General features: G+C 42.1%; 1 protein-coding gene and 1 long non-coding RNA gene across 3 annotated transcripts in view; one reads left to right on the forward strand and one right to left on the reverse strand.

Moving 5' to 3' along the window:
- tek (TEK tyrosine kinase, endothelial) overlaps nt 1-22,348 on the reverse strand; it is a 93,983-nt gene that overhangs the window by 48,427 nt on the left and 23,208 nt on the right. Inside the window, exons 2-7 of one of the 2 annotated variants that reach the window (XM_068030522.1) lie at nt 18,109-18,414; nt 15,396-15,506; nt 8,845-8,997; nt 6,424-6,555; nt 4,438-4,575; nt 3,454-3,582 (exon numbers count right to left, since the gene is read on the reverse strand). In XM_068030522.1, coding sequence (XP_067886623.1) covers nt 3,454-3,582; nt 4,438-4,575; nt 6,424-6,555; nt 8,845-8,997; nt 15,396-15,506; nt 18,109-18,414 — 969 coding nt within the window. The remainder of the gene's footprint in view (nt 1-3,453; nt 3,583-4,437; nt 4,576-6,423; nt 6,556-8,844; nt 8,998-15,395; nt 15,507-18,108; nt 18,415-22,348) is intronic. The other variant, XM_068030523.1, reaches the window with a different exon arrangement.
- Nucleotides 20,761-21,590, forward strand: LOC137369383 (uncharacterized). The gene is made up of 3 exons (XR_010974940.1): nt 20,761-20,886; nt 21,032-21,137; nt 21,308-21,590. It is a non-coding gene; the product is annotated as an uncharacterized lncRNA (long non-coding RNA).

A 22,348-nucleotide genomic window follows, 5' to 3' on the forward strand; every position in this document is an offset into this window, starting at 1 on the left:
GATATCTTGCACAAGTGGTCATAATTCATGTGTGAACAGTCAACACTGGCCAATTATTCAACTACGGGGAGGAATCACAACAGAACCCATTATGTCCTTATCCAATGAAGTACACTACCATCTTTCAAAGTAGGCTGTGACTCTGTATTGAAGTCACATTTTCCAGTTCATAGTCTCCCTTTCAATATAAAACATTAACCAGTGCATACTCCACTGTCATAGCTACTCTCAGTCTGGGTTACAAAGAAACAGGAGGCAGAAAATTAACTAGTGACTCTGAAAGCCAGAAGAAGCAAAGGTTAAAAAGTGTGCAGCACAGGAATTTGGCAGTGTTAAAGGGTATTTATTTAAATGCAAGGAGTGTAGGGTGTATAGTAAATAATGCCGATGAGCTGAGGGCACAGATAGACACATGGCAACCGAGATCATTGCTATCACAGAAACTTGGCTTAAAGAGGGGCAAGAATGGCAGCTTAACATTCCTGGATATAGAGTTTTCAGGCGGGATAGAGAGGGAGATTAAAAAAAAGAGGTGTAGCATTATTAGTTAAGGAATCAATAACAGCTTTGAGGAGGGATGATATGCTAAATGAATTATCAAACGAGGTCATATGGGTGGAGCTCAGAAATAAAAAAGGGGACAGGCACATTACTGGGAGTGTACTATAGGCCCCCAAATAGTGAGAGGGAGATAGAAGAACAGATTATGTAGGCAAATTTCTGAGTGCAAAAACTATAGGGCAATAATAGTTGGGGATTTCAACTACCCCAATATCAACTGGGATACAAACAGTGTGAAGGACACAGAGGGGACAAAATTCTTGAAATGCATTCAAGAGAACTTTTTTAGCCAGCACGTAACAAGCCCTATGAGAGGGGGCACAATTCTAGATTTAGTCCTCGGTAATGAAGCTGGGCAAGTGGATGAAGTAACAGTGGGTGACTATTTTGGAGATAGTGACCATAATACAGTTATTTTCAGCATAATCAAGGAAAAGGACAAAGATAGAACAGGACTATAGGTTCTAAATTGGGGGAAGGCAAATTTTACAAATCTGAGTGGTGACCTGGCAAAAGTGGACTGGATACAGCTACTTGAAGGAAAATCAATGGCAACCAGTGGGAGGCATTCAAAAGCAAGATACTACAGGCACAGGGTAGGCATGTCCCCGCAAAGATAAAGGGTGGTACTGCCAAATCTAGAGCCTCCTGGTTATCTAGAAGATTACAGGGTAAGTTAAAGCAGAAAAAGAAAGCTTACGACGATCACAAAAATCTTAATACTTTAGAAAGCCTTGAGGAGTATAGAAAGTGCAGGGGTGAAGTAAAAAAAGAATTAGGAAAGCAAAGAGAGGACATGAAAAAATATTGGCAGGTAAAATCAAGGAAACTTCAAAGTTGTTTTTATCAGTACATTAAGAGCAAGAGGATAACTAAAGAAATGGTAGGGCCCATCAGAGATGTACAAGGGAACTTATGTGTGGATGCAGGAGATGTGGGCAGGGTTCTTAATGAGTTTTTTGCCTCTGTCTGCACAAAGAAGAGTGTTGATGCAGACATTGTAGTTAAAGAGGAAGAGCGTGAAATATTAGATAAGATATGCACAATGAGAGAGGAAGTACTAGAGGGTATGACACCCTTGAAAGTGGATAAACCACCAGGGCCAGATGGCTTGCATCCAAGGTTGTTAAAGGAAGCTAGGGAGGAAATAATCGATGCGTTGAGGATCATCTTCATATCCTCACTGGATACAGACGAGGTACCAGACGATTGGAGGTCTGCAAACGTTGTACCATTGTTTAAAAAGGGTGCAAAGGATAGGCCAAATAATTATAGGCCGGTCAGTCTGACCTCAGTGGTGGGTAAATTGTTAGAAACAATTCTGAGGTACAGGATAAACTGCCACTTAGAAAGGACAGATTAATCAGGGATATATATTAATGGTATATATTAATGATTTGGACTTAAATGTGGGAGGCATAATTGGGAAATTTGCTGATGACACAAAAATTGGTCATGTAGTTGATAGTGAAAAGGATAGCTGTAGACTCCAGAATGATAGCAATGGTTTGGTTGAGTGGGTGGAAAAGTGGCAAATGGAATTCAATCCAGAGAAGTGTGAGGTAATGCATTTGGGGAGGGAAAATAAAGCAAGGGAATACACAATAAACGGAAGGATATTGAGACGAAGAAGTGGGAGACCTTGGAGTGCATGTCCAGATGTCCCTGAAGATGGCAGTACAGGTAGATAGAGTGGTGAAGAAGGAATACATACATACATACATACAGAGATACAGCACTGAAACAGGCCCTTCGGCCCACCGAGTCTGTGCCGACCAACAACCACCCATTTATACTAATCCTACATTAATCCCATATTCTCTACCACATCCCCACCTTTCTTCAATTCTCCTACCACCTACCTACACTAGGGGCAATTTACAATGGCCAATTTACCTATCAACCTGCAAGTCTTTGGCTGTGGAAGGAAACCAGAGCACCCAGTGGAAACCCACGCGGTCACAGGGAGAACTTACAAACTCCGCACAGGCAGTACCCAGAATTGAACCCGGGTCGCTGGAGCTGTGAGCTGTGGTGCTAACCACTGCACCATCGTGCCGCCCCAAATATGGAATTTTTTCCTTTATTGGCCGAGGTATAGAATTCAAAAGCAGGGATGTAATGCTGGAACTGTATAAAATGCTGGTTAGGCCATAGCTGGAGTATTGCGTACAGTTCTGGTCACCACATGACAGAAAGGACGTAATTGCTCTGGAGAGAGTACAGAGGAGATTTACAAAAATGTTGCCAGGGCCTGAAAGTTGCAAAAGATTGAATAGGCTAGGGTTGTTTTCCTTAGAACAGAGGAGGTTGAGGGGTGACTTAATTGAGGTGCACAAAATTATGAGAGGCCTAGATAGAGTAGACAGGAAGGACCTGTTTCCTCTGATGGTGAGCTCAATTACCAGACGGCACAGACCTAAGGTGATTGGTAGAAGGATTAGAGGGGACATAAGGAAAATCGTTTACACCCAGAGGGTGGTGGGTGTTTGTAATTCACCGCCAGGAATGGTGGTGGAGGCAGAAATCCTCAATTCTTTTAAAATGTACCTGGACATGCACCTGAAGTGCTGTAACCGGCAAGGCTATGGACCAGGTGCTGGAAGATGGGATTAGATTGGGCGGCCAGTTTTTTCAGCCGGCACGGACATGAAGGGCTGAATGGCCTCCTTCTGTGCTGTCATTTTTCTATGGTTATAGGAGGAGGCCATTCAACCCCTCGAGCTGGTTCCGCCATTCAATGAGATCATGGCTGATCTGTGCTCTAACTCCATATACCTGTGTACTCAGGTTACCTTCCATTATCTAAATATACAATTTCCCCTTTGTGATGTTTCTTCCACATTAGGATGCTCTCTTTACCGTTCTTGTTATGATGTTATTGTGTTTTACCTTCTTTCTCACAGCGTAGGCCATGCCATCCCTGGTGGCACAGGCACCCTCGGAAGCGATCACACGTTCCTCCATTGGCACAGTCACACTTCAGCCGACAGTCAGCCCCATAAAACCCAGGGTCGCAGGCTGCAAGCAAAAAATCAAGTAAATAAAGAAGAAGGTTTGTAATAAATTATATTCGGTAAAGTGTGCATTTGAAGGTCTCGCTCAAAAACCTGGGGTTTGACTGAAGCCTTTTTAACTCCACAACAGTTAAGGGACACTCTTCAATCACATCAGTGCATTCTGCGTATGCACAGTTTGCAGAATATTCCAGAAAGCAATCTATATGCCAACAGGAGTCAAAGGGGTGAGGGGTGCAAAGAGTCAAGGGGTCAAAGAATTGAAGGGTGTGTCTCCTCATTCTTTGAGAATTTGAAAGTTTCTTTGCTTCCTTCAAAAGAATTTGAAAGAAATTGGAGAATGAATTGTCAAAGCATTTTTTTTAGGTAAGTGATGAATTTATATAAATATATTACAATTGTGCTTTTCTATTATGAACTGCTCACAGGGCGGAGGCAGCAAGTGTGAAGATAAACAATGGTTATAATAGAGGAGGCAGCAATTGAAATAACAACTGCTGTGATTTTTGTTGGTTAGAAAAGAAAAGACAATGAAGGTTTTTCTGTCATCAATCACTTTTACTAGTTCTTATTCAACAAAAAATCTCCTCCAAACCAATTTTGAGGTTTTGTGATTTTTCAATATATAACAACTTGAAGCAAATGGAGATGTTTCATTGTTTTCTGAAGTAAGGTTTGCTTTTATGGAAATAACTGTTTGTTCAATGCTGTACAGAACCAAAGAGCATTTTATCATTCTTGGGATTTTTGGAATAATGGCAAACGTAATTTATTTTTATTTATTTGGGATTTCGTTCTATTACTCGAGTCCTTAAAAGTTTGAATGTCCTTATTCACTGCCTGTTTTCACAAGCTGTACCTTTATCACACTGAAGTCCTTTCCATCCAGTCGCACAGGAGCAGCCATAAGGATCGGGTAAGCAGAACATAGAGAAACTACAGTTTCCTCCATTACATGTTCCCTTACAGCTTCTCCCGAACGTATTTTGTCCACATGCTGAAAGTCAAAAGGATTTTAATGAACAAAAGTCAGTATACAGTCAAAGGAAGGTGTTCAGTGAATGACAGAAGTTTACAACATAGAGGGAGGCCATTCGGGCCATCTTGTCAGTGTTAGCTCTTTGCCAGAACAATCCAAACCTATTCTCTCGGCTCTGTTCTCTTCTCGTAACCCTGTATCTTCCTCTGCTTCAATTATTTATCCAATACCTCCTTTAAACGATACAGTGGTCACCACCACAAACACACCCTGTATTAAACAATCCTTGCTACAACAAACCTCTGTTTAAATAAATTTACCTCTCACCTAATTTTCTTAGTAATACTGTTAGGGAAGGTGCAAGACAAGGGGTGAGGAGGGAGGCGGGGGCGTGTAGTGGAATGTGGAAATGAGGCAGCAAGGTGCGATGCCAGGCCCCACCATCTCATCTTCCTTTCAATGCATCCAACTGGCCTATTGGTTGGTGTGGGGAAGACCAGGCAGCACGGCAAAGCAGGACCTCCAAAAACTAGATGTGGGATAACAGGGACATCAGAGCTAGTCAATGTAATTAGGCCTTTTACATTTCTGGGGAATGAGTGGTTTCAATGATGCTACAAGTTCAGAAATTAAAATCTGTCTCAAAGAAAGCCTTAAACAACTTTGGCATTTCACCAAAATGCTAAAAGCGGTAACCAGCTATTTTCTGAATGTGCTTGGAGAGGCTGAACATAGTTTTCAGTCACAGATGGGAAGCAAGGATTCTGTACCTTTAACTCATGCACTGGTAATAGTCCCCATCACCTATAGCGGGTGCGTTGGTGTCAACGCGGTTTGTCTGCTACAAGTAGTGGGCAGTAAAACCAAAAATGTAAATACTGTGACCAAAATATTTTCTATAAACAGATGATCTCCATTTAGCAACTGCCTGTCTTGTTTGTTCAAGGTTACATCCAGAATCTCATCACCGAGTTGTGAAAAGCTGATTAAAACTGCTCGAAGCTCTGACTTTGGCTGAAATCAAAAGATAGTATTAAATAGGTAAGCACAGGATAAGCAATTACTGAACTGCAATCAATAGTTGGCATGTTTAATATAGTTTAAGCAGCGCCGTTGTAACTGACGTCTATGGTGACAGCAACCGGTGAGTGCCATAGGCTCAATATAGGCACGCTGTGTGATTAGTGGGGGGAATACTGCAATTTGAACTCATAGGTTTTGAAAGTCAGGATTACACTGACTATAGTGAGTGCTCCTATGGAATTTAGGTTGGAACAGAGGAAACAGATCTGACTTAACTCATTCAACTTCCACCAGTCAAGCATTAAAAACTGTCACTGCTGTAATGTAGGAAACACTGGACTGTATATTGATAAACTTGCAGTGATTACAGTTTGTGAGAGTCTTCTCCCAACATGGAAGCTTGCTAGGTGTGAGTGCAGGTTGTCACTAGGGCAGTAACACCGTAGGACTCAGCTTATCAACTTATGCTTCCAGCACAAAAGCTCAAAAGTCAGAAGCACATTTCAGGAATTTCAGAGGAGGAATTCTACTGGAATGGAGCCTCACGCAATTATAATCCCTCAATAATGGAGTGGGAATCCAACCTGCTAGCTGTAAAAAAGCAGCTAATCCACACTCGAATAAAACTGTTTAATAAAACTCACTGCATATGTTATAAAAGGTGGCCAATAACCCGACCAATTTCAGAAGGTAATCCAAGGCTCCAATTCATAGCTTGAAACAGTTTGTTCCTTTAGTTTCCCATTGCTGTTATAACCTGAAGCCTTTGGTTAGATCCCTGGCTTATGATCCCTGCCACGTATGCAGGAATTAGGACCTTTACCCGACCCAAGACATTTTTACCTGTTTCACATTGCTCCCCCATAAAGCCTGGTGGACAGATGCATTCTCCCAGCCGATCATGGCAAACCCCTCCGTTCATGCAGACCGGACAGTGCTTTGAGCAGTCGACACCCCACTTGTGAGCTTCACATTCTGTAACAGATATATTTTGTCATTAATATACTGAGGCTATTCTGAAATTCAGTTGATCTCCAACTAAACCCAACTGAAACTGTGATCAAAAGAACCTTTGCTCAGCAACAAAAACTTGCATTCATATAGCCCCTTTAGCATTCTGAGGTGCTGAGCAGGAGCGTTATCAAACAAAATTTGACACTGAGTCGCATAAGGAGATATTAGGACAGGTGACCAAAAGCTTGGTCAAAGAGGTACGTTTTAAGGAGCGTCTTAAAGGAGGAGAGAGAATCGGAGAGGTTTAGGGAGGGAATTCCGGAGATTAGAGCTGAGGCAACTAAAGGCATGGCCGCCAATGGTAGAGCGATGGAAATCAGGGGGAGGTGCAAGAGTCCAGAAATAGAGGAGGGCAGAGATCTCAGAACATTGTCGGGCTGGAGAAAGATACACAGATAGGGAGGGGCAAGTCCGTGCCTTCCAATCCATTTTGTAAACAGATCCCTCCACACAATCAAAAATTTTTGTCAGTTTTAAAACAAATGCAAAAGGATTGGTTATTATTAATTAATCAATGTCGGAAGTTGATTTGAATGCAGTAAGTGCTATTGCTGTTATTTGTGGAATAGTTTATGAAAACATTACTGATTATGTTAATTTCTAAATGCATCCATTATGTACCCACCCTTTATATATCCATCTATGTTACCTCTCTTGCGATAAGCTGCATGGATACATATCAAGGACTTGATCAGTGCCATATTAATCAAACTGGCAAACTATACTGTATTGCTTTTACTGAGAAACCTGAATGGCAGAGCAATGTTTGTATTGCAGAGAACAAAAGTTGAAGAAATGAATGCATAGGACTGAGAGTCACAAATGTCTTAGGGTTAAGTAATGTCTCCAATGGGATCCCACCCAAAGAGTAATACATACAAATAAAGATCAGAACAAGGAGTACACCTATCATAAATGAAGATCGCATCTGGTAATATCAAGGTGTTACACATGGCACCAAGTCATCACAAAATAGCAGGGAAAATAGCTGTTAGGTGTCAGGGTGAGATGTGAGTGTGTTACCCTGCCCTGACGTAGGTGTAATGGAATGAGATAACGCATTGGAGTAGGAATTGACATTGTGCAGTAGTCTGAAACGGGTGATAGTGACGGAGCAGCCCATTTCACACTTTTCCCTGAGAATTATTTCCATTGAAGTCACTAATGGTAACAGTGTTGTTGCTATTCAGAATCCCTGAGATCACCACCTCGATTTTCTCCCGATATCCCACCATTTCACCAAGCAGTTCTCAATCTTTTCCAGCCCAAATGCCTTTTGCCAGCTTCAAAACCAAACAGGGAGAAAAGATTGGGCAACAAACTGGGGGAAACCCTGCTTTGAGTTCTGAAGTTTGCTCTGCTGTTCAGCTGAAAACCTCTGTGACCTTAATAACAAATGCCTGCATATCATACATCTTAGAAATACATAGAAAAGAAATGTACCATTGTCTTAAAAGTCTGATTTTTGGAGTACTGAAATTTCTGGAGGAACTAATTATAAAAATCAGCTAGCGCAGTCCAAACCTCATGTGAGTAATACCAAGCTCAAAGTTAAACTTTAACTGCAAATGGGCAGGTTCAGAGTTCATGGCAAGTTCAGAAAAAATGCAAAGTAAATTCAGGATGATTAGAGTCAGGACACAGGTAAGATAATCCTTTTCAGTTTTTATTGGTCTTTACAAATGCAGGAAAAGGAATGAATCATGTACTGATACCCAGGAACATAGGAAGAAAAGGAGGCCATTCAGCCCCTCGAGCCCGTTCCGTCATTCGATTAGATGATGGCTGGTCTCTGGTCTGTATCTTAACCCCATCCACCCACCTTGGATCTGTAACCCTTAAACCCTTACCCAACAAAAATCTATTAATCTCAGTTTTGAAATTTTCAATTGACCTCCAGCTTCAACAGCTTTTTAGGGGAGAGAGTTCCAGATTTCCACTACCCTTTGTGCGAAGAAGTGCTTCCTGACATCATCCCAGAATAGCCTATCTTTAAATTTACAGTTATGCCCTCTTGTTGTTGTATCCCCACCAAGAGAATGTGTTTCTCTCTACCCTATCAACTCCATTAATCATCTTAAACACCTCGATTAGATCACCCCTTAATCTTCTATACTCAAGGAAACGCAAGCCTAGTCTGTGTAACCTGTCCTCCTAATTTAACCCTTTCAGCCGCTATTATTGTAAATCTGGACTAGTGGAAGCCTGAAAAAAGTAAAACAGTCGTTTAGAACTATCTAAAAGTCTTACTTCTTACTATCAGCTGTGTGAATGCTGCAGTCAAAACCTTGCTTCCAATCAAAAATGCAGAGTAGATGCCCGCATCGTCTACAGTGACTGAGTTGAGACAGTGTTCAATCGTATGAGAGATATCATCTCGAGGCACTGATGAAATAAATACATCTGGAACAATAAAAGGAAAAGAAATTATAAACTGCAGAATAACCTTTGTGTGAAAGCAAATATTGTGGGGGTTTTTTATATATCTGCTACAACCTTCTGGCTTTTCTGGTAAGAAAGACTTGCATTTCTATAGCGCCTTTCACAACCTCAGCACGTCCCAAAGCACTTTACAGTCAATGAAGTACTTTTGAATTGTAGCCATTGTTGTAATGTAGGGAACACGGCAGCCAATTTATGCACAGCAAGCTCCCACAAACTCAATGTGATAATGGCCAGATAACGAGTTTTTGTGATAAAAACAGGAAGTGCTGGAAATACTCGGCAAATCAGGCAGCATCTGTGGAGAGAGAAGCAGAGTTAACGTTTCAAGTCTGTGACCTTTAATCAGAACGGGCAAAGGTTAGAAAAGAATTAGCTTTTAAACGAGTGACGGGGGTGGGGGGGGTGGTGTGTGGGGGTGGTTGTTGGTGGGGAAGAGAACAAATGGGAAGGTGTGTGATAGAGTCATAGAGTTATACAGCACAGAAACAGGCCCTTTGGCCCACCGTGTCTGTGACGGCCATCAAATCTATCTATTCTAATCTTGGCAATGGTGTTTCAAGTGCTCATCTAAATACTTATTAAATGTTGTGAGGGTTCCTGCCTCTACCACCACTTCAGGCAGTGTGCTCCAGATTCCAACCACCCACTGGGTGAAAAATCTTTCCTCAAATCCCCTCTAAACATCCTGCCCCTTACCTTAAATATATGCCCCCTAGTTATTGACACCTCCGCTGAGGGAAAAAGTTTCTTCCTATCTACCCTATCTATACCCCTCATAATTTTGTATAGCTCAATCAGGTCCCCTCTCAGCCTTCTCTGCTCTAAGGAAAACAACTGTAGCCTATCCAGTCTCTCGTCATAGCTGAAAAGCTCCAGCCCAGGTAATGTCCTGGTGAATCTCCTCTCCAGTGCAATCATATCCTCCAGCTGTGGTCTAACTTGTGTTTTATACAGCTCCATCATAACCTCCCTGCTCTTATACTCTATGCCTCGGCTAATAAAGGCAAGTATCCTATATGCCTTCCTAACCACCTTATCTAACTATCCTGCTGCCTTCAGTGATCTATGGACATGTACACCAAGGCCCCTCTAGGCGAGGGCAGGAGAGATTAAATAACAAAGCTGTCATGGGACAAAGGCAAAGAGTGTGCTAATGCTTGTGGTGAAAGACAAAGCATTAGTCCAGAGAGTGTGTTAATGGCAGAATAATGAGCAGCTCGGGCCACATGAAGAACAGGCACATGGTTAAAAAAATAAAATAAAATACAAAAAATAGAAAAATATAATAAAGGCCAGTCATGCTCAGAAACTGTGGAACTCAATGTTCAGTCTGCAAGGCTGTAGAGTGCCTAATTGAAAGATCAGGTGCTGCTCCTCAAGCTTGCTCTGATGTTCAATGGAACACTGCAGCAGGCCAAGGACTGAAATGTGGGCATGAGAGCAGGAAGGTGGGTTGAAATGGCAAGCAGCCAGAAGCTCGGGGGTCATGCTTTTGGACTGAGCAGAGGTGTTCCGCAAAGCGGTCACCCAATCTGCGTTTGGTCTTCCCAGTGTAGAGGTGACCACATTGTGAGCAGCGAATACAATATACTAAATTGAAGGAAGTACAAGTACATCACTGCTTCACCTGGAAGGAGTGTTTGGGGCCTTGGATGGTGAGGAGAGAGGAGGCAAAAGGGCAGGTATTACATTTCCTGCGATTGCATGGGAAGGTGCCGTGGGAAGGGGACTAAGTGTCACGGCAATGGAGGAGTGGACCAGGGTGTCACAGATGGAACAAGTCCTTTGGAATGCTGACAGGTGAGGGAAGACGTCTTTGGTGGTGGCAACACGCTAGAAGTGGCGGAAATGGCGAAGGATGATCCTTTGGATGTGGAGGCTGGTGGGGTGGAAAGTGAGGACAAGGGGAACCCTGTCTTGGTACTGGGAGGGAGGGGAAGGGGTGAGGGCAGAAGTGCGGGAAATCGGTCAGACACAGTTGAGGGCCCTGTCACTCACAGTGGGGGGGAATCCTTGGTTGAGAGAAAAGGAAGACACATCAGAAGCACTGTCGTGGAAGGTAGCATCATCAGAGCAGATGCATTAGAGATGGAGAAACTGGGAGAACGGGATGGAGTCCTTACAGGAAACAGGGTGTGAGGAACTGTAGTCAAGGTAGTTGTGGGAGTCGGTGGGCTTATAATGAATATTAGTGGACAGCCTATCCCTAGAGATGGGGATAGAGAAGTCAAGGAAGGGAAGGGAAGTGCCGGAGATAGACCATGTAAAGGTGAGAGAAGAGTGGAAATTGGAAGCAAAGTTGATGAAGTTGTCTAGTTTGGCGTGAGAGCAGGAAGCAGCACCAATACGGTCATCAATGTACCGGAAAAAGAGGTGAGGGAGGGGCCCGAGTAGGACCGGAACAAGGAATGTCCGACATATCCCACAAAAAGACAGGCATAACTAGGACCCATGCGGGTACCCATAGCAACACCTTTTACTTGAAGGAAGTGAGTGGAGTTGAAGGAGAAGTTGTTCTATGTGAGAATAAGTTCAGCCAGGCGGAGGAGGGTGGTGGTGGATGGGGATTCGTTGGCCATCAGACCATCCTGGTTGGGGATGGAGGTGTAGAGGGATTGGACATCCATAATGAAGAGGCGTTTGGGGCCAGAAACTGGAAATTTGTAGGGTGTCTGAAGAGTTATGGATGTAGGTGAGAAGAGACTGGACCGGGGGAGAAAAGAGTGTCAAGATAGGAAGAAATAGGTTCAGAGGTGCAGGAACAGACTGAAACAATGGGTCTTCCAGGACAGTCCTGTTTCTGGATTTTGGGAAGGAAGTAGAAGCGGGCTGTCTGGAGTTGCAGCACTACGAGGTTGGAAGCTGTAAAGGGAAGATCTCCGGAGAAGGTGAGGTCAGTGACAGTCCTGGAGACAGTAGCTTGATGTTCGGTGGTGGGGTCACGGTCCAGGGGGAAGTAAGAAGAAGTGTCTGAGAGTTGGCGCTCAGCCTCTGCAAGGTGGAGGTCAGTACGCCAGACAACAACAGCACCACCCTTGTCAGCAGGTTTGAACACAATGTTGGGCAAAGACCTGAGAGAACAAAGTGCAGCAAGTTCGGAGGGAAACAGGTTAGAGTGAGTGAGGGGAGTGAAGAAATTGAGACGGCCGATATCTTGCAGATAGTTCTCAATGAAAAGATCAAGAGTGGGTAACAGGCCAATAGGAGGGGTCCTGGTGGAAGGAGAATACTAGAGGTAGGTGAAAGGGTCTGTTGGTTGGGGGAAGGATTCCTGGTCAAAGAAGTGAGCCCAGAGGTGAAGACGACAGAAGAAGAGCTCAACGTCATGTCAAATGCAAAATTCATTGAGGGGGGGGCGTAAGGGGATAAAACTGAGATCCTTGTTAAGTACAGATCATTCCGCATCAGAGACGGGAAGGTCAGAGGGTATTGTGAATATACGGCAAGGGGTCATATTAGGAGAGGGGATGGGGTCAGAGGGAAGTGAAGGGGAAGAAGGATCTGGAGGGGTGTTGGTAGTCATGAGCTACTGGAGCTTGCGTTTCTTAACAACTGGAAGGAAGAGAAAAAGTTTTTTGTTAATGCATCAGATAAGACGAAGGAGGAAATGAAACTGCGGAGCAGAACAGCTTTGAGATAAGGTGAGGTGGTGCTTCTGCAGAGAGAGGTCCAGTGTGTACATGTGGCGGCACATGGCACTGAGTGTGGATCTCATGATGTGATGAGAACAACAGTCCAAGGAACGTTGTATTTCTCAGAGATACCTATAATCCTGGGTGGATTCAAAACATGAAGGATGGAACTTCAGTTGGAATCCACGTGGTTTTTGCGATGTTGGTTAAGAGATAAATATTGGCCCAGGGCACTCGGGAGAACTACCTTGCTCCTATTGAATCTTTTACATCCAGCTGAGAGAGCAGACAGAGCCTTGGTTTCACATCTCATCCAAGAGACAGCACCTTTGACAGTGCAGCATTCCCTCAGTACTGCGTTGTGAGTGTCAGCCTTGATTGTGCACTCAAATCTCGGGAGTAGGACTTGAACCCACAAGCTTCAGGCTTAGAGGTGAGAATGCCACTGGGCCACAGCTAACAAACCATTGTAAAAAATATCATTAAGTTAACTGATGTCTCTCGCACCACAGGCAGCTCTTCTATAGCTGAAGTTCAGCCCTCTGAATGCTTTGTTTAGCATCTGTCTACACATTCATCTTGGGAGGTATATAAGAACGCAACCAAATTAGAAACCAGCAGCTCCCCCACTCTGCCTTGGCTAAACAATATATTTTTTATTCACTGCAAATTAACTTTAGTTTAAATGTGTCACCCGATTTAGCAGGGCTTTGCAAGGATTGTAAACAATAAGCTTGTCCAGATCCTGGCAAGTACTTCGACTATCACAGTCAGAAACCAGGGGTGAATTACTGGTCTCAGGAAAATGGGGCCAGTCAGTGTTAGCTGGAGTGGGGGCCAGCGTAACTGTAAGAGGAAGCAGCATAATAGAGAAAGGGAGAGAGACAGACAAAGAAAGAGACAGACACAGGCTGTGGTGGGGAAGAGACAGTTGCCCACCTCCTCCTGGAATGTGTCTTTGCAAAGCAGGTGTGGAAAGAGATGCGGTGGTTTTTGTCGAGGTTCACCCCAAGCAGCTCTGTAACACAGGAGTCTGTGCTCTATGGGCTGTTCCCAGGGACGCACACCGAGACAAACATCAACTGCTGCTGGAGGATTATCAATTCGGTGAAAGACGCCCTTTGGTCTGCCCGAAACTTGCTGGTCTTCCAGTGCAAAGAGTTGTCCACGACCGAATGTTGCAGACTGGCACATTCCAAGGTCCAGGACTACGTGCTGAAGGACGCATTAAAGCTTGGGGCAGCCGCAGCAAAGGCTCAATGGGGAAAGACAACAGTGTAAGGTCCCCCCACCAAGCTGAACTGAGGGGCCGGATCCATGGGAAACCCCTCGAACTGTATCGGGAAAATTTTGTGTGCTGTAAATGTAAAAATGTATATGGCATGACAATGAAATGGAAGGGTTGTGAGGCAACTCATGATTGTATAGAAGGAAACCGATCACCTTTGCATTGTTTGGTTTTTTTTTGACTTGATGCTGTTTTAAACTGTTTGGGAATGTAATTTTTTTACAGATTTTTATGAATAAAGTATATTTTGGAAATATAAAAAAAAAGAGATGAGAAAAAAAGATGAGACGAGAGAGAGATGAGACAAAAGAGCGAGATGAAATAGAGAGACAAAGAGATGACAGAAAGAGACAGAGAAAGAGAGAAAGATTGAGGGGAGAGAGAGACTGAGAGACAGGGGAGGGAGAGACTGAGAGACAGAGGGAGAGAGAGGAAGGGAGGGGAGAGCTTGGATGAAGTAGGAGTGTGGGAGTGGGAGGGGGACCTGTGAGGAAATAGTTGCAAACAAAGCACGTCAAAAGTTGCATTAAAATTACTTGCATGTTGTATTTGTAGTTTTAGTGAGAATATCAATGCACAACAATATATTTAAAATGCTTGGATCCAGTTTGTAATCTTGTGTCTAGTTCTTAATCTTTGAAAAGTTGTTCCCATTTATCTGTGATCAATAAACTGATGCTTGCTCAAATCACAACCCTTGTAATTTCACTTCACTGGCATCACAAGGCCAAAGTTGTGAGGCCCCTGTATATTCTATAATGTAATTTTTAGATCAGGAATCAATCTCCATGGATTTAAGCAAATATCATGTTTAAATCTGGTGAAGAAACCGGTCCAGGTGATGATTGTAACTTTAGAAAGAGCTAAACACAGAAAAGTTATATGATTACTATCCATTCAGAATTATTATATAGGATTTAATAGTGCAATGCATGGCTTTATGCACACGTAAAGCATAACAATTTGTATTTATATAGTGTCGTTAACATAACAAAACATCCCAAGGTGCTTCACTTGAGCATTATCAAACAAAATTTGATACTGAGCCACATAAGGAGATATTAAGACAGGTGACCAAAAGCTTGGTCAAAGCAGTCATCTTTAAGGAGCATCTTCAAGGAGGAGAGGTGGAGCAACAGAGAAGTTTAGGGAAGGATTTCCAGAGTTTAAGGCCCAGGCAGCTGAAGGCTTGGCTGCCAATGGAAAAGCGATTAAAACCAGGGATGCTTAAGAGGCCAGAATTGGAGGAATGCAAAATAACATTTTTATTATTGACATATAAATGCTTGAAGAAGAATTAGGAATTAATTAAGAATAATGCTTTTGATTTTATATTTCACAATAAGATGGTTAGCTGGACTCAAAAAACCTATACAGTTAATTTGGTGAGTCTATTGCCTGAAAGAGAATAGATTCTAACCACATAGTTTTATTACCATTTTTATAGATCATAACATCAGCTTCTGTCTGGAGCTGTCGCTTGAAACGAATGGTCACATTTTCGCCCTTATTTGCAGTAATTGAAATTAGCTCTGGGAAGAAATGCGCTGGAAAATAAAACAGATTGCTTTCAGCAGATTAGGTCAATGCCTTTATCCTTGAACCAGGTGATTTGCAGACAATGAATTGAGGTCTGTGACAGAGGCAGGAATCAGCCTCTCAGTACACATTCTGATGTTTTCTGTGGCTATACCTGTTTTAGGATCACTTTCAAGGTGGAGTGGCAATAGCATGATCACTGATCAATCCCCTGACTGCGCCAGCCATGAATGTTAAATGTTACTAGTAAACTAACAGCTGAGGCAAAGTGCTTCAGAAGCTTATTCAGTGTTGACGAAAGATTTCCACTGCACACATTAGGACAAAGTTGGTTCTTTATGAGCTAGTTTGTTGCAAATACTTGACTGCACAGAAAAAAATCTTCCATTGTTGCATTTACTTGGCAATGCTACACAATAATACCAGTGAGTCATAGAATGATACAGTGCATAAAGAGGCTATTTGGCCCATCGTGCATGTGCTGGCTCTTTGAAAGAGCTATTCAATTCGCCCCACTGCCTCTGCTCTTTCCTCATAGCCCTAAAAAGTGCTTCTTTTTCAAGTATTTATCCAATTCTCTTTTGAAAGACGCTAGTGAATCTGCTTCCACCTCCCTTTCAGGCAGTGTGTTCCAGATCACAACAACTCGCTGTGAAAACAAAAATTCCCCTCACATCCCCTCTGTCTCTTTTGCCAAATATCTTAAATCTGTGTCCTCCGATTACTGCCCCTCCTGCCAGTGAAAACAGTTTCTTCTCATTTACCCTATCAAAATCCCTCATAATTTTGAACACCTCTATTAAATCTTCCTTTTACCTTCTCTGCTGTAAGGAGAACAATGCCACAGAAGAGCACTGCGGAGTGCCTGAAAGGAGGTGGAGGAAGAGGGTTTGATAAGTATTCATTACTGTTACCGGCAGTGTCAGCTTTTTGGCATATATTAGCTGCAAATGTATTTGCAGCAGATGGTACAACTTTACACTTGGCTCATTGCTGACCTAGAGGCTATAAGAGTGAGTTCCACATGGTCACTGTCAGGTAGGTGTGGCTGGCAGGATACTGAGAGGGCATGTGTACTTTGCATGTATTCTGATCTGCCTGGCCAGCTTGATTGCTGCTCCTCTATTACCTCCAAAAACAAAACATCAGTCAAGAGAGATTTCCATTGGCAACCAATTGCCCCAATATTGTTCAGGTACCAAACAAAATCCGGCAGCATTAGGCATTTGGCAGAAAAAAAAGCTAGAAAGAACAGCCATCAGTCATTTCAAGATGCAGGTACCAATCCTGCCAATGGTTTTGCTCATTTCCACACTCATTCTGGTGTCTGGGGATGTGATCTTCATATATTACATAATCATAAACAGCACACCAGGCCAAAATTGATCCCAGCCACCATGATAGACCATAGAACCATAAAAAAATTACAGCACAGAAGGAAGCCATTCAGCCCATTGTGTCCATGCTGGCAAAAAAACTAGCCGCCCAATCTAATTCCACTTTCCAGCACCTGGTTCATAGCCTTGCCAGTTACAGCACTTCAGGTGCATGTCCAGGTACATTTTAAAAGAATTGAGGGTTTCTGCCTCCACTACCATTCCTGGCAGTGAATTCCAGACACCCACCACCCTCTGGGTGAAAACGATTTTCCTCATGTCCCCTCTAATCCTTCTACCAATCACCTTAAATCTGTACCCCCTGGTAATTGACCTCTCTGCTAGGGGAAATAGGTCCTTCCTGTCTACTCGATCTAGGCCCCTCATAATTTCATACACCTCAATTAAATCACACCTCTGCCTCCTCTGTTCTAAGGAAAACAACCCTAGCCTATCCAATCTTTCCTCATAGCTGCAACCTTCAAGACCTGGCAACATTCTTGTAAATCTCCTCTGTACTCTCTCCAGAGCAACTATGTCCTTGCTGTAATGTGGTGACCAGAACCGCAATACTCCAGCTGTGGCCGAACCAGAGTTTTATACAGTTCCAGCATTACATCCCTGCTTTTGTATTCTATACCTCAGCCAATAAAGGAAAGTATTCCATATGCCTTCTTCACCATTTTATCTACTTGTCCTGCTACCTTTAGGGACCTGTGGACATGCACTCCAAGGTCTCTCACTTCTTCTACCCCTCTCAATATCCTCCCGTTTATTGTGTATTCCCTCGCTTTATTTGCCCTCCTCAAATGCATTACCTCACACTTCTCTGGATTGAATTCCATTTGCTACTTTTCCGCCCATTCAAACAAACCATTGATATCTTTCTGGAGCCTACAGCCATCCTCTTCACTATCAACTACACAACCAATTTTTGTGTCATCAGCAAATTTCCCAATTATACCTCCCACATTTAAGTCCAAATCTTTAATATATACCACAAACAGCAAGGGACCCAACACTGAGCCCTGTGGAACACCACTGGAAACCGCTTTCCATTCACAAAAACATCCGTCGACTACTACTATTTGCTTCCTGTCACTGAGCCAATTTTGGATCCAACCTGCCACATTCCCCTGTATCCCATGGGCTTTCATTTTACTGACCAGTCTGCCATGAGGGACCTAGTCGAATGCCTTAGTAAAATCCACTCCAAAACTAGTTAGTGTTTTACCTTGTTGTGACATCTTAACTGTAGTTATTCTGGTGACTTCTTCTTTAAATCTCCCCTCACAAAAGAATACTCCAACACCATCTTGTTTCTTGTCGTTTCTCCACACAACTTTTGAAGAGTAGTTTTTAGTCTTGCTCTGATCGACAGGGCTCCCTGGCTTATCAATGAAGATATCAATGCCCCTTGCTATGGAAACCTGGTCTGGAACAGATTTGCCACCAGGAACACACAGCAATGAGGTTTCCAAGGTGGTGATCAGAGGGCTTGAGTTTATTAATGTCAAGTCCAGCAATGCCTCGATTATGCCTGAAGTCAAACACAAACATATCAATTAGAAGGAATTGGATCCGATAGAAAAATGAAAGAAAGACTTGCATTTGTATAGCACTTTTCAAAACCTCAGGATGTCTCAGTGTAAAATACACAAAAAGTACTTTATTGGCTCTGTCGTAATGTAGGAAATGCAGCAGCCAATTTGTTCACAGCAAGCTCCCACAAACAGCAATGGAATAATGACCTGTTAATCAGTTTTTGTGATGTTGTTTGAAGGATAAATATTGGCCAGGAAACTGTGGCTAGTTCCTCTGCTCTTCTTTATAATAATACCACAGGATGTTTGGATGGTCACAGTTTCACAGCCAACGTGACTGAGAAGGGCTTTGGTTTTACATTGCTCCCGAAAGACAGCACCTCTGGCAGCGCAGCACACCCCAGGACTACACAGGGAGCATCATTGTCAAATTATGTGCTCAAGCTTCCAGAGTGGGGCTTGAACCCACAACCTTCTGATTCAGAGTGCTACCCACTGAGCCACAGCTGACACCCAATACGATATAGAAATTTCCTGTAGCTGTTCTGATCAATGTAGCTTTTGCTGTGACACAATTTTATTCAGGATAAAGTCAGTAATGGTTTGGGTGTTCTTTTCAATGTTAGTTTTGCACATACATTAGTTAATAGATAATAACGCTTTTCATGGACTCAGGCCATTACAGCCAATTAAGTACATTTGATGTGTAGTCACTGTTGTAATGTGGGAAATAAGAGATCCTGTTCATAGCTTATTCTTTGAGTTTCTTATTACCAATTATAAGTTTCACAGCCAACATGACTGAGAATAGCTTTTGATAACAGTCTACATTCATAAAGATTGCTATAAAGACTTAACACATTTTCCCATTTTAATACAGTGTACTTGCCCTGCATACAGTCATTGTTTGACAACTTGTGAAGGTAGTATTGGTACTGATTTAGATTAAAAGTTGATATCCATGCAGTGCTAGGTAAGTGCAAACCCATATACAACATTTGTTAGGGCCAACTACAATAAGAATCTCCAATAATAAAAACAGAAAATGCTGGAAATACTCAGCAGTCAGGCATCTGTGGAGAGAGAAACTGAGGTAATGCTTCAGGTCAATGACCTTCGCCAGAATCTCCATCATTGATGCCATTAACACCAACACACATACTGGGAGTAAAATCTCCACCCAAGATGTCTGACATTTTGTGGCATTAAATCAGCAGAAACAAAAATAAAATCTTGTTGTTTGAATTTTCATAAATGCCATAGATTTACAATAGGATTCAGTCAGTTATAGTATCACAGAGTTGATTTATGACAATTATCGGAACAGAAATCATAGTGTGAGAATTATGATGGTAGGAAATCATAAGGCAAACGACTATGATTAGAATTATGAGGAGATCATAATGTAGGAAGTATTATAATGAGAATTACTTTGTCATTAACTTTTAAGCAGGCACTGAAAAGTTTTGACGTTACCACTTTATCAATATGAAATCATATATTACAAAGTATTTATAGCACAGGAACAGGTTATTCAGCCCAACTGGTCCATGCTGGTATTTATGCTCCACATGAGCTTCCTACCACCCTTCTTCATCTCATCCTATCCTTCTATTCCTTTCTCCCTCACGTACTTATCTAGTTTCCCCTTAAATGCATCTGTGATGTTCGCCTCAACCACCTCACGTGGTAGTGAGTTTCACATTCTCAACACTCTTTGGGTAAAGAAGTTTCTCTGGAATCCCTTGTTGGATTTATTAGTGACTATCTTTCTAGACTTTTGTTCTGGTTTCACCCACCAGTAGCAACATCTTCTCTACGTCTACCTATCAAACACTTACATAATTTTAAAGACCTCTATCAGGTCACCCCTCAGCTTTCTCTTTTCTAGAGAACAGAGCCACAGCCTGTTCAGTCTTTCCTGACAGGTATAATTTCTCAGTTCTAGTGTCATGCAAGTAAATATTTTTGTACGTTCTCAAGTGCCTCCATATCCTTTTTATAAAATGGAGACCAAAATTGTTCACAGTGCTCCAAGTGTGGTCGAACCAAAGTTCTATACAAGCTTAATATATATATGATGACATTGGCTTGAGGCAACCATCCAAATTGCTCCAAAATTATCATTAAACCAATTCAGTGTTAAGTTGAATGTACAAATAGCAATCGGGGAGAAAAAAAAACTTATATAATAGCCTGTTCTGTAGAAGATTTTTTCAGACATAATTGCAATTATAGTTCTACTAGATTTTATAGAGGGGTTCTGGGCCATTGGGATCCCAAGTGAATGTTTTAGTGCAAGATTTTTGAAAAGCTAACAAATCCTTCATTTTATTCACAGATCGTTAATAGCTCAGAAGAATGTTGTGTGTTACTTCACATTAAAATGTTTAACTTTATTAAGTGGCAAGTTGCAATATGCAGATGGAGCAAGCCAGCTGGAAACCATCCAGAAGACAGCCCTGAAAGTAATTTTTTTTTTAAAAAAAGAAGCTTTTTTTAAGACGTTCTAAGATGAAATGTGCATTTGTGTTCTTCATTTTGGAAATGCAGAATGCTCTTCCTAATGACAACAGTTTGAAAAAATCCAGATTTCTTCACCTTGTTACCCAGGGCAGTTCATCAGAAGTGTTGCAGAAATGGCCTCGTCTGCTTTCAATTAGTTTTAAAGACAGTATACTTCAGTCCATTCTGTAACTATTGAACGAGTTTCCTCAAGGTCAGCAACCCTTCTTATTTTTCATATAAATATTTGTGAAGTGCATATTTTATTCAGCAGGCTACTGATAAGTCATTAAGTTGAAACCTGTTAGAAGCTGTTAAGATTTATTTTAAAGAATGATATAACTAAGATCTTAGTCTCAACAGTGTACATCTTGTTTATGTCAGCTGTGCACCAGACGCTAAGAGGTTTTGATATCATCACATTAAAAATGCTTACACTTCCAAGGAGGCAGCAGTGGGAGATCTTTGAGGCACACCTGGCAAATTGATCCTGAAAGACCAATTTACGAAGGAATGAGGAATTCAAACATAGTTCAAGGTCATGGAATCCCTGCCTGTACCCAGCTTTCAGAGATATGATTACTCACTAGTTATAAATTGTCATGAGACCATTGCCCAAATTGTCCTGAGTGTGGTAATGTATAGGACTTATGCATGTATGCTTTGGCCATCTGTTAAACCTTTCAAAGCAGTGTATCCTGCTGTACATTAAATTACTCAGACAGATGTGGACCCAGAGGTGGCCTTGCTTGGTCATTTCACTGACGTGGCAACTGCAAAACATATGACTCACATAATTGGCATTTTGTCCTGAGCCTGCTAAGAAAATATTCTGACTAAATGGGAATTAGTGTTCTCTCTTTCCCTCTTTAAATGTTGTCACTTTAGGGATCATCGTTGGACAAAATTGCCTACATAAAAGAAACATCACTTCAATTATCTCAATACTTAAACATCTTGGGTTAAAAATTAGTCTTGTGAGTAGCACTAAATGGATCTGCCATCCGTTTTAAGCCCTGCACGACATTCAGTTCTACTGACGAATATTGAACTGAATATTGGTTGGGGGTTATAAAAGGCGGCTGATGATAATGCCCAATTTCTGCGACTAACCAAGGTAAATTTTTACCCTCTTGACCCATCATGAATCTATCAGACATGCAAAATGCAAATTATATTTTCCACCAACACCTGCCGGATTGGTTTCAATATCATTTTGATCAAAATGTAAGAGATCATTAAATCAGTCAATTGAAGAATGGCTCATTGCCTGGTAACCCCATTGCTCTTTGTGATGTACCAGTGACTAATCAATTATGCTGACTCAGGGGAGGTTTTACATTCGGGCTTATGCTAATGGCTTTTGGGCGGAACTTCATGTCAGATTCTGAGCACATTTCACTGATTGTGCCCCACAGTGGAAAC

Source organism: Heterodontus francisci, chromosome 4 (assembly GCF_036365525.1).
Source record: "Heterodontus francisci isolate sHetFra1 chromosome 4, sHetFra1.hap1, whole genome shotgun sequence".
Lineage (NCBI taxonomy): Eukaryota > Metazoa > Chordata > Chondrichthyes > Heterodontiformes > Heterodontidae > Heterodontus > Heterodontus francisci.